We start from the raw sequence: 12,288 nt of genomic DNA, 5'->3' as shown, positions 1-12,288 counted from the left end.
CGAGAGGCTGTAGCAGCGACATCAGACACCCAGCGATCACTGTAATGTCCATGCGTAGCTCTTTATTTTTAGCCTGTACGCTATGCACAAGATGCCCTCTGAACCTGTCCAAAACCAGAAGCAAGGGAAGCAGAAGCGCTCCTGGTCTTCGTCCTCAAACAGGCGTTATCCAATTGACCATCAGTTCTGCAGTCATCTATCTTTTCACTTAAGGGCGGATATCGATGCCATGGGGAAAGTTTCCCTTTGGAACAGTCTTCTGTTTAAATATAATGTATGGTGGCAGCTTCTACCAATCGGCTGTCACAACAAGCATAACAACGCATCGCTGCTTTTCTGCACCAGATCTCTTCACGAACACACTCTGAATGCCTTTCTCATTAACATTCTGTATCAGGGCATGTCAAAGGTCGACTGAGTTTCATAGGCATTCCCCGTTTGCGACAAGAGGTAACCGCTATTTTTGTGGAGCCTGGTGACAAAGCGATGAAAGCCTATTGCCTTGTTTTCATACGCGGATAAGAGCCACTGGCACGACGACGTCCGCCACCTCAGTTAAAAGCCATTTCATCGTGCAGAGCAAGTTGTCCAACCAGAGCTAACGCGGAAGTCCTTTGCCGCGATTCTCAGCTTCTTAGCAGTTGCGCATGCCTGTTTGTACCATTTCTAATGATATCGCACAGCCATCTTTGCATCAGTCCATTGTGTACTTATGGACCGCCTCTTCAACATCAGAGTAATTACCCATTTTGGGTGTGCGGAAAGCCCGGCGAGTCTTGTTAGCAGCCATCAGCTTCTCACGCTGCTTTTCCAATAATGTATTCAGATTTCGTCAGTGCCGAAATACCTGCAGTCTGCACAGTTGCACACCACTGCGTAATCAACAGCCTTGAGCTTGAATGCGGCGGTGAAACTTTCATACTGCTCCATGGCAAAATGGCACCAAAAGCCATACACAACCACAAAGCATCAGTTCAGTTCAGTTGTGTCCGACTCCTCGTGACCCTATGGACCATATCACGCCACGCTTTCCGGTCTCTCACTATCTTCCTAACATCACAATTTCATCTACAGCGCCTCGAGGATGCCATCTAACCATCGAGTTCACTGCCTACCCCTTCTCCGGCGACTCTCAACCTTTCCCAACGTCAAACCTTTCTCCATCGACTCCTCTCTTCTCATCAGATGACCAAGGTTCGCTGCCTACCCCTTCTCCGGCGACCCTCAACCTTTCCCAACGTCAAACCTTTCTCCATCGACTCCTCTCTTCTCATCAGATGACCAAAGTAGCTGAGCTTGAACTTTAGAATTTGACCCTCCAGTGAGCAGTCAGGGTTTATGGTCGACAATATCGACTGATTTGATCTGGCAGTCCAAGGAACTCTCAAGAGTCTCCGCCAGCACCACAATTCAAACGCGTCAATTCTTCGGCGGTCAGCCTTCTTCACAGTCCAACTCTCGCATCCATACATCACAACTGGAAAGACCAAAGCACGAGTTATGCGAATCTTGGTTGGCAGTGTAATGTCTCTGCTCTTTACTAGGCGGTCAAGGCTAGCCATGGCTCTCTTTCCCAGAAGCAGGCGTCTCCTAATTTCATGGCTGCAGTCTCCTTCTGGGGTAATCTTGGAGCCCAAGAAGAGAAAATCTGTCACAGCTTCCACTTCTTGTCCCTTGATGCTCCAGGACTTGATAGGGCAAGACGCCACATTGGATTACAGTTACGTTATACGGTTTGTATTTTTATTGACGCTTGCTCACAAACTTTGCAGCGCTGATATTATTATGGTATATGTTTCAGTATTGTTTCCCATGATCTGTGCCCAAATAACTGCGGTTGACAACACGCTAAGCCACAACACAAGGTTCATTTTACTCTGCTTTGCAGGATAACTTCGGCCACTTGAGGCTCCTTTGTGTACAGTACGGCTGTTTCAGAAGAAATGTTTATATATTGTGTTCATTGTCGAAGGACCTGAGAAACTATGAACCATAAAGCTAAAAAAAGTATTCCAATCACCTCTGTGATTCTCAGCATTTTTAGGATCCTGTGATGAACAGCGCACGAAGCATATTGGTTCACATTGAGTGAGCGCGATCGCGTTAGGAGTTATGAGGTCGTACATGGATGGGTAAAGGTGGACAGACGACGGAGGAAAATGTGAGATGCGCCCGTTAGGAAATGGATTGCACCAACGCAAGGCAACCGCCTACATCTTTTACGGTGCCCTTTCCGCCACCGCCGCCGCGTGGACGATGAAAAACAACTCACTCCCGATCTAATGAACCTAAATATAAATAAAACAGAGTCGGTCAAGGCGGCTCTATAACCGTGCCGAGTTCCGCGTTTTTCGAATAAATAGTAAGTTAACTTCACAATTTTGGCACACGCAGCGATGGCTCAGTTCCTAGGGCGCTCGGCTACCGATGTGGAGCGCGGATGGGCGGCCGCATTTCAATGGAAATGAAACGCAAAATACTCCCATATGCTTTGTTAGGTCCGCGCACGTTTAAGATGCCCAGCTGGTCGAAATACCATTGGAGACCTCCACTACCTCACGTCTTGCTCTTTCTGCCTTCACTCCCCTTCCATCACGGTGCTGTTGAGGTGCACATCGAGAAATGAGAGACTGCACAATTAATTTCCTCGAAACTGATATGCACAATTTAAGGATTCAGATATTGAAAATGTTTTCAAAGCTACGTTCTCTTCCCTCGTTCCGAAGGTGCGGCGGCACAACTTCATTGTGATTTTCAAAACATTGAGGTTACTTCTCATCCACTCGACGGGAAAGGAGGAGCATTTATGAGGTCGCTAGTATAGGTGGTAAACGAAGTTCACTTTATTTCGAGCCATTTTGAATGGACCGGAAGTGAGAGTAATTTTCTGTGATTAGAGTCAATTTATTTCCCATTGCTATGTACAAAGGTGGCAGTTCAAAGTTGTCATTTAAAATAGAAATTTTTATTGTTTTATTTTCAGATATTCTTTTGGACACTGCTCGGTCTTGGATAGCAGAAGTATATATAGATGTTTTTTACTTGGGCGTTGTCACCTATACGCAATGTGCAAAACATGCATTAATTAAAAATATAATTACATAACTGTTAACGTAACAACAAAAGAGTGCGGAAAAAATGAAACTGGCTGCAGTCTCCTTCCGGGGTAATCTTGGAGCCCAAGAAAAGAAAATCTGTCACAGCTTCCACTTCTTGTCCCTTGATGCTCCAGGACTTGATAGGGCGAGACACCATGATCTTTGTCTTTTTAATGTTCAATTTTTTAATGCTCAGTACGCGCATCAGAAGTCTCTTCAGTTCCACTCCACTTTCTGCCATTAAAGTGGTATCGTCCGCATATCTTAGGTTGTTGATACGTTTTCCAGCAATCTTCACTCCAGCTGAAGATTCCAGTAACGTATTCAGATTTCGTCAGTGCCGATGTTCACTTTTTTTAATGCTCAGTACGCGCATCAGAAGTTTCTTGAGTTCCACTTCACTTTCTGCCATTAAAGTGGTATCGTCCACATATCTTAGGTTGTTGATACGTTTTCCAGCAATCTTCACTCCAGCTGAAGATTCCAGTAACGTATTCAGATTTCGTCAGTGCCGAAATACCTGCAGTCTGCACGGTTCCCATACTCCACTGCGTAATCAACAGCCTTGAGCTTGAATGCGGCGGTGAAACTCTCATACTGCTCCTTGGCAAAATGGCACCAAAAGCCACACACAACCACAAAACATACTGCAGACGTAAAAAATGGCGAATTCCGCAATGACCGCAATGCGCATTTTTATCAAGAATCATGGGAACGCAAATTCTTTCTATATGGGAACACGTCGGAACACGTTTGCTGCAGGATGACTACAGGTCAACCAATAGCTGCAGTAACAGTTTGGAACATCAAAACAAAAATGGCGGCTGACAGAGCAAGCCTTCCTTACTATGGCTAAATGTATCAAGTGTAGTATTCGACAGATAATAATGAGATTCATGGTTGGATACACTGGGAAGGGGTAGACGGAGACTGGAAGGTGCAGCCCGGTAATTTGCAGATGGCCAGCATGACCATCATCAGCTAGACTTGTCACATGGCAAATAGCAGCAACAAGCTTAGGGCACAATCATTATGCAGAGAATAAAAGAAATAAAATTTTTATGCAAAATTCAGGTGTGCGGTCATTATGAAAGTAAATACGGTACTTGGCTTGGTTTGGTTTGTGGTGTTTAACATCCCAAAGCGACTCGGGCTATGAGAGATGCCGTAGTGGAGGACTTCAGAAATTTCGACCACCTGGGGTTCTTTAATGTGCACTGACATCACACAGCACAGATGCCACGCGTGATTGAGTTGGCCATCGGCATTAGCACCTCCATCACAGGCGAGGATCATCGGCAAAATAGTGTGCAGTGTTTTAGGGCACCTCCAAGGAGGCAGGGCTTCGTCTGAAACTAGCCAAGTGCAAATTCATAAAGGAAAAAGTTTACTGGGCCCTGTCCTTTCTACTAAAGACCTAAAGCTTAACCCCAAGAAAGCTGAAGCAGTAGTCTTGGTGCCTTCACAAGTGCCTTCCAGAAGCTTTCCTGCTCCAGGGTAAATACACAAGGGTGCTATCGGATGGCTATGTTAGTGGTAGTAGCCACTAACATGTTTTTCATGGTTGTGAGAGTCTTAACCATTCGAAGCTCGGTTCCCGGAATTCAATATCCAGAGCAAATGCGACTTGTTAGGGAGCAGTGCAGCGATTCCTTCATTGCTCCAAGCCAAAGACTGCAAATCTACATGAATACACGAAAGTAATCTGAGGATCTCATTAAAAAAGCCATGATTAGTGGCCTGAGCTGAATAAAGACATGGTGGCAGTCCCAGCATGCCATACTTGTCAGAAGAACCAGGGAATGCCAAGGGCAGTGCCTGATAGGTCATGGTCATGCTTGTATGCTGATTATGGTAGGCTCATTTGCAAAATGGTTAGAGATCTATCCAGTGATGACTCCATCTGCAGCAGTTACTACCCAGAGCCCGAGACATATCTTTGCAGACAGTCCGAGGTTTGTTGGGCGCCATCATATCAGACAGTGACCTTGTAGCGCACAGCAACGCTGTGAAGTGGAGGCACTAACATCGGCGCTCCCAGCCGGCGGCGAAAAAAGAAAACAAAGTTGAATGGCGCATGCACGATGCACACGCACGGCATGAGCTGTTTGGTTCGAAAAGCCTGTCACACTGGTCCTCTTGTTCTCGTGCTCTGCTGCAACTCCGTAAATTCCCTACAGTGGTGACCTGGACGTGATTCGAACATGCAACCTTCATTTGCATCTGAGGAGTTTAAGCTCTTTTTCTAGTAGAATAATATCTTCCGCCATACCACCCAGCAACCAAAGGCACACCAGAGTGGGTGGTGCAGGCCATTAAACAGAAACTGAAGGCTGAATTGACCCACGTTAGTACACAAATGATTGGAACCCTTTTGATATGCACCTGTCAACAGATGTGGAGAGACCACATGCATTGTGAAAACCACCCATCAGCTATACTGGCAGTGAAGTGGTCATTTCTGAGGTATGCATAGGGTACCCTCCTAAAAATGCTTACCATCTTGGTGAACCAAATTTGTCTGGCACACCATTTTACACAGATAAAAAAAATGCAATCCTAGAAATTCACGTGGTCTCTCCACTTCTCACGACCGTAGATATCAACCAGCACTCGATTCATTCAGCTGGACATCGGAATGTAGTCGTGACAAAGCAGCTCCATGAAAAATGGCCAGGGGGGTTCAATTAGCTTGTTTTCACTTCTTATGCATGGTATTTTACCAGCCCAGAACAGAAATCTTGTAGAAGAGGAGCACATTTTGGACAGAACTTGACCAATACATTCACAATTGAATAGATATTGCATTAATTAAAAGACGATGAATGATGAACATAACAGAAGAAAGATGGCCTGTGAACAAAAAATTTTCCTCCTATACATCTTCAGCAAGTAAGCAAGCAGTGCCACACACCTTCAGCTCACATTAACAAATCTGTGAGTAATGGTTCTTTAGATGGGTAACAAATTTTAGGCTGTAGGAACCACAGGTCATACAGGCTAAAAAAGTATGTAACCTGAAAACACTCATTTTTTTTTCTCCTGTAACACCTATTACAGCTAGAAGCACATACACAAAAAAGAAAAAGATAGTAACAGAAAGAGCAATCTAATCTATATATTTCGCATTTCCTTTCATAATGAATTTTCCCCACCAATTTGAAGGGCACATTCAATACACGGGAATAAAATATTCAGAAATTGAAGGGTCAAAAGCGGCACAATTAGTCGGTCGGTGGAACATATATTTCATCCAGCACTATGCATTTTTAAATATAACATACACTTGAGTATGGCTTCTGTGCTCAAGAGCATTTCTTAACCAACAATCTTAAACCTGCATGTATGATGGGCCGTAATGCAAGCGCACGCATCTGTAAAGGAAGAGGATGAGATGCTATGATTTTTATGTATAGTATCTGCAATAAAAGCTTGGCGAGACCAACTAAGGCAGCGGGTGTATTATGCACCTACCTTCATTGAAATCAAGATTGGGTTCCTGTTCTTTCCACTCAGCCACTCGTCTGCAGTTAAGGCTGGTGTCGGCGCTGCTGTGTCTGGGAAGAGGTCATCTTGGAACTGTTCAGACTGAAAGCCAAGTATAGCACTTAAGCAAGGCTCTAACAAACACAGCATAAGAAGAGCACGTGACCAAGGGATGGCTGGTGAAGCATCTCAATACAGGCAACTGCACTACAAAAACCCCAACTATCACCACCCCATATCATGGACAATTTGACAGGTTTTCAGCTTGTGGTGAACCGTAAGAAGTGGGGAAACTGGCGAACAAGAAATCTGCAGACGTTTCGGGTGACTTGACAAAAGGAAAGAGGACCAAGTCGCCACCTCCCGGCTTTACACCGAGCCCACAGGTAGGGCAGCACGACAGCATCTCAAAGGAACTCGCAAAGCGAAGCCGGTCTGCTTTCGTGTACGGAGACCAAAATGCGACCCACCTGAAGCAAATGGTCCTTTGGATAACCAACAGGAGGAGAGCAGTACAATTTAGGGCAAAGGCAGGAATGACTCTGCAGGAAGTAATCGCAGGCGTGGATTGGGACACAGAGTCGTGGGCCAAACAAGAGGCCATTGTGGTGGTGCGTGCATCAGTCGAGAATGACACCTTAAACGGGGACGCGGGCATTGCCACCTCAGTACAGGGCCTACGCTCGGCACTCGTGAGGTGGAAGGAAAGAGCTAACGGGCACCATTTCCTCATTCATACCATCCCGGAAGGGACGGTTGCGCAGGATGACCTTCGTAGGGAGTGCAACAAGTGGAATGCCGATATGAGGCTAGCCTGCAATGAGCTAGAGCAAAGAGTGGAATGAGTGGCCCCAAACATGGCCTACATATGTAACACACAGGGCGGTCCATACGACGAGCACACGACGGAGGGGCTTGAGCAACGTCTAGGACGTCGGCTGTATTTCTTTAGGAATGGCGGCTTTGGAGATCCTCCACAACAGACATGGTAGGGTCTCCCTACTGAGCTAACCCCTCACAGAAACTCTGAAATGGAAAGAATCCCCATGGCACGGATACAAGGGAGAAAGTGGGAGCGGGAAGAGGGGGCCGCCGAAAGGCCACACAACTCCACCTACTGAGTTGCAGTGGATACAGTTGCTAGGCACAGTCCTGCTCCAGTTGGGCAAACAGAATGGACAGATCTAGGCCCGGTAACCAAGCATATATCTGGGGACCGGAATGACCTGGGCCGGCTGGAAGTACAGTTTGAGGGCGGACAGCAGAGAGTTTGCAGACCTGCTGCTAGAAGGAAGTGGGGTACACGTAGATGTGGACACCATCGTGGACGTTGTAGATTGGGGGACTCCACCGGATTTAACGTTTGCCTTCCTTAATATGCAAGGGGCGAACTCATAAAGGGCATGCACGGTGAGCAGACCTTTCTGTTTGCAGTGACGAAGACACATTTGCGTGGAGACGAAATTCCCCCTTGTGAGTCGGGAGTCTCATGGGAAGGATAAACTGACGGCAGGAAGAGCAGAGAGGTGGAGGTCTGGGTTGCCTCTGAAGGAAACTCCAGCAATGGGCTTGTGTCAGGCCCACTTGTAAGGAAAACATGTGGCTTACAGGTCGCATAGTGGGTAGGCCGGTGGCATCAGAGGTTGTATATTTCTTTTCTGGGGCGCCGGTGCGATTAATGATGCCATTAGTGAATGTATTGGGATATTCAAGTTTTGAACCAAAAGTTTGAAATCTTGTGGGTGGGCGACTTCAGTGCACATTTGTAGCTTGATGGTAGGACTGAATCTAATGGACAGCTGCTTTTACAGATAGCAGACCATCATGAAATGGCGATTGTGAACCTGACAGGCAAGTGCTTTGGGGCAGTTACTTGGGTCATGAGTGATCGCAGCTCCTGTATTGACTACTGCCTAATGACAGAGGGACTATTCTCGGCATTGAGCACCATGGTCATTGGTGAGGATGGGGAAGGCAGCCTGGGAAGTGACCATAGCCACCTATGACTCACATTCGGCAGAAGAGTTGGCCAACAGGACCGAGTGCAGGTAAAGAAAACCAGGCGAACCTTTGAGAAAGAGCTAATGGATATAGCCAGTAGTTTGGAGCTGCGAGTGCAGACAATGGACACATATGAAAACATGATAAAAGAAATGTGAGGGACGTTGCAGGAGCTGCCACCACATAAGGGGGGCCGACATCGGCCGAAAGCGTGGTGGAATGGTGAGGTGTCTGTGGCCATCGCCCGCAGGGGAAAGGCTAGCCAACAACACCTGCATATCCGCAAAACTGGAGATGAGGCTAAAGCATAGACATGGAGGGTCTACTTCGCTTTGAAACACGAGGCAGCTGCATTGGTGCAGGCCCAGATACGCTGCCTAAACAGCAACTACATGAAGATGCTAAGGGCGGCTGGCCGACAAGCACCACAGCATTTCTGGCAGCGAGTCAAGGGCGATGCTGTGACCACTAAGCAGCACTTGTACCGTGCGGCACCTGATGCTCCAGTGGTCCACGGAGAGGGATGGTTAGTGACCTTGAAAGAGTGGTTGAGGGAGATGCAGAGGAGTCAAGATCCTTATGAACAGTACAGGGACCCAGCAGGATATCGCTAACAGTACGCAGGCTCATCTTGCAGGGTTTTGGGCTTGAGGCAGACAACATACGCCTCCTTTGTGCACTCTACTCTGAGGTGACAGCCTGGGTGGAGTGGGATGGACATGTGACTGCGCCAGTAGACATAAGGTGCAGTCTTAGACAGGGCTGCCCACTCTCTACAGTACATATTATGTGGTATATGGAAGGTTTCAGTCAGCAGCTGGAAGGATCGGGGCTGGGCTATGCACTCGAATACCGCGAGGAAGGTCAGTCGGTGGTACGAAGGATACCGGCCCTTGTTTATGCAGACGATTTCGCGGTGCTGGCAAACTCCCCGGAGGAGTTGCAACAACTGCTGGACATGTGTGGCGCAGGGATGGTGTGACTTAAGCTACGTTTCAACCAGACTAAGAGTGTTTTTATGGCTTTGGGAGTAGGCTCGGAACGTCTGCAAACAGAATGGGCTTTACAGGGCGGTACCATCCTGCTCGTGGAAACAGCGAAGTACTTTCGAGGTGAGTTTCGGTGCTACGGTGGACCACCTAGCTCCACATACACTAGGATGGCCTCTCTTGTCCTTGTCTTTTTTAGCGTTTAAAAAACCCTACATCAAGATAAACTACCAACTCGCCAAACAGGAAGTTTCAATGAAATGCACAAAGGGTAGTGTAGATAGAGCTTTCGCTACAAAAGCTGCAAGGAGTAAGGGACAGGATAGAAAGGACATTGTGCCACTTGTGCAGCATAATACATTAAGCAGTGAAGCAAGAAGTGATGGCTGCTGCCATTGTGTTAAGGGGCTGCTTACGAAATATTGCCAATTCTTTTTTCCTGATTGGCAGAATTTGAAGGTTTTTCACCACAGATAATTAGAGGCCTTATCTATAGCACACAGGAATTGGTGAGCATTCTGCTATTTTTTTAAGGAATTTTGCTAATGAGTCATGCAGATTGTGTAGTGGCTATGGACGTGGCAGGTATAAGCACTTTACATCATCAAGAGCAGCACATCTACACCAATATTTCACACATACGGTAGATTCAATTACAAGGTTTGTGTTTGGTTACATTACTTGCCTTACTTAGACTAATCCGTCTGGGGAGATGCCCGTACCCTAATGTGGGTAAATTTGCAACTTTTTATGTGCAGATTCCTGTCTCATTAAACCAAGCAATAAAGCTGCCCATAAAAGTGAGTCTAATAATAAATTGAGATTAGAAGGAGAAAAATGTGCAGAACAAGCACTTTGTGAATAAGGCCTAGCTGCTTAGTAAACTGCAAATTAGGCAAAATCTTCGGAGTGCCAAATGCGTTATCCTGGTTGTTATTATGTAAAAAATGTGGTGCAATTAGAACCACCTTACAGAGCACAAGGTATATGATGACATCTTGAGGCATCTAGTACTAAAATGCACTACGTAAACACCCATCGAAGGAAACAAGGTCTTCACTAAAGCAGTTTCACGTTGCCTTTCCCTGGTGTCCTGCACTCGTTACACAGGACGGTAACCACCTGTCTTGCTTTTCTGATCATCGTTCACATTAATGCAAGAAAAATACATGAGGCCCAATGAAAGTTCGCACTATCCATTGTCCACTATGAGTCTCCATATCGAAAAAGTGAAATTACATTGCAAAAGTTTACATCCTCAGAAAGACTGTTGATATTTTGATTTCACCTTATGAACAGGGCACAACTGTATTTGGAGCTCAAAACTCAGTGCCACTGCCATTTCAAGGAAGATGGATGACAAGCGTGTTCTTTATTTCCCAGTTGGAGCAAAATTTAACCAACGTCGTACCAGTACAGTGGCACCACACTGCTTTCCTAAGCGTAATAGGAATAAAACCACAGACTGCTGAATAAATGTACATGCATCTGAAAATCATCTGACAAGTGAAGTAGGCTAGAAGGAAGGTGATAAGCTTCACTTTTTTTTTCTTTTGCTTTCAATCTATAGACTAACACCGTGTTTACAAACAAAGGGGGCGCTCGCGGCACCGCAGCCGACGGGGTGAAAAGTAGGGTTAGCGCTCATAGGAATATATGGAACCGAAAGGTGTCAGAGCAGTTCTCTCATTTCACGGGACACATTATGAGGTCAATATTCGGTGCAGATTAACCGTAAACATCCTAGAACAGATTGTGAAAGTATGAAATCACATTACCAAGGTGAGGTAATTTTAAAATACCGCAAAAACATGGCAGTGCGATTTGGGAGGGCAACCCATATAGAAACACATGTAAATACAACTTACCGCAATGTTTTTCTTGTTTCACAGCACCAGATGTGGTGGCCGGTCGTCAAACGTTGGCCAGCGCTTTTAAGAAGTGTGTGACAAAGTGTGCTCTGTCATTGTAGAGGTAGCCCACTTTTAAAACTCCCTGAATAATCTTTGTTGGGAATCCGGACACCCCCAAAAGGCTTATGTAACGAATCACATAGTTTTGTTTAGAGTCTGATATGCTGCTGCATGGGGTAAATTAGCTTTACAATACCGTCGCTGAAGTGATACATCCTAGATAGAATTACATTTTGAAAGCAGTTGTCAAATGCCATGCGGCAATATGGACCGAACGAGAGTCGTGCATTGCAGCAGACGACAGCGCAGCTGACGATACCCACCACGGCCATCTCCAGCTTCAGAGCGTCTGCTAGCAATGGCGTTGGTGGTGCATGGTTGTCTGCAACTGTGCACGATCAGTTTATTGTGCTGTGAATAGCCCTGTAAGTTGTGAGACTTGCAGTACTTGCAATTGAATGCAGTGTGTACTGCAGCAGTGTCGGACTATATAAAAAGCTTCTCGGAATCGGATATACAGTGCTACAATGAGAAGCTATACATTTACGGCGTTGTGCACCCAGATCCATTTGATATGCCTGAACCACATAGGGAAGTCCTCCGGACTGATGCGGGCGCTCTGCCACCAGGGGGCAAGGCAAAATTTGTAGTGTATGTGATTTTTTCTCTAAGTCGCTTCACTGCAGAAACCGTCCAGGCATACAAGTCCCTGGAGGCATACAATTATTTTGAATCAGATGGGTGCGCGCAAGGTCATAAACGGACATATATGCTTGTTAACAGTTTTCTCATTTATTTTCT

The 12,288-nt window shown here is 46.1% G+C and overlaps 1 protein-coding gene across 2 annotated transcripts in view; it reads right to left on the bottom strand.

Annotated features, from left to right (window-relative positions):
* LOC146186603 (coronin-2B-like) overlaps nt 1–12,288 on the bottom strand; it is a 214,930-nt gene that overhangs the window by 21,777 nt on the left and 180,865 nt on the right. For both annotated transcript variants that reach the window (XM_084607330.1, XM_084607329.1), the window contains one exon: nt 6,573–6,686. In XM_084607330.1, coding sequence (XP_084463456.1) covers nt 6,573–6,686 — 114 coding nt within the window. The remainder of the gene's footprint in view (nt 1–6,572; nt 6,687–12,288) is intronic.

The sequence above is a fragment of the Amblyomma maculatum genome, chromosome 6 (assembly GCF_055883805.1).
Source record: "Amblyomma maculatum isolate TAMU_Amacu chromosome 6, ASM5588380v1, whole genome shotgun sequence".
Lineage (NCBI taxonomy): Eukaryota > Metazoa > Arthropoda > Arachnida > Ixodida > Ixodidae > Amblyomma > Amblyomma maculatum.
This window is presented reverse-complemented; position numbering and strand designations above follow the sequence as displayed.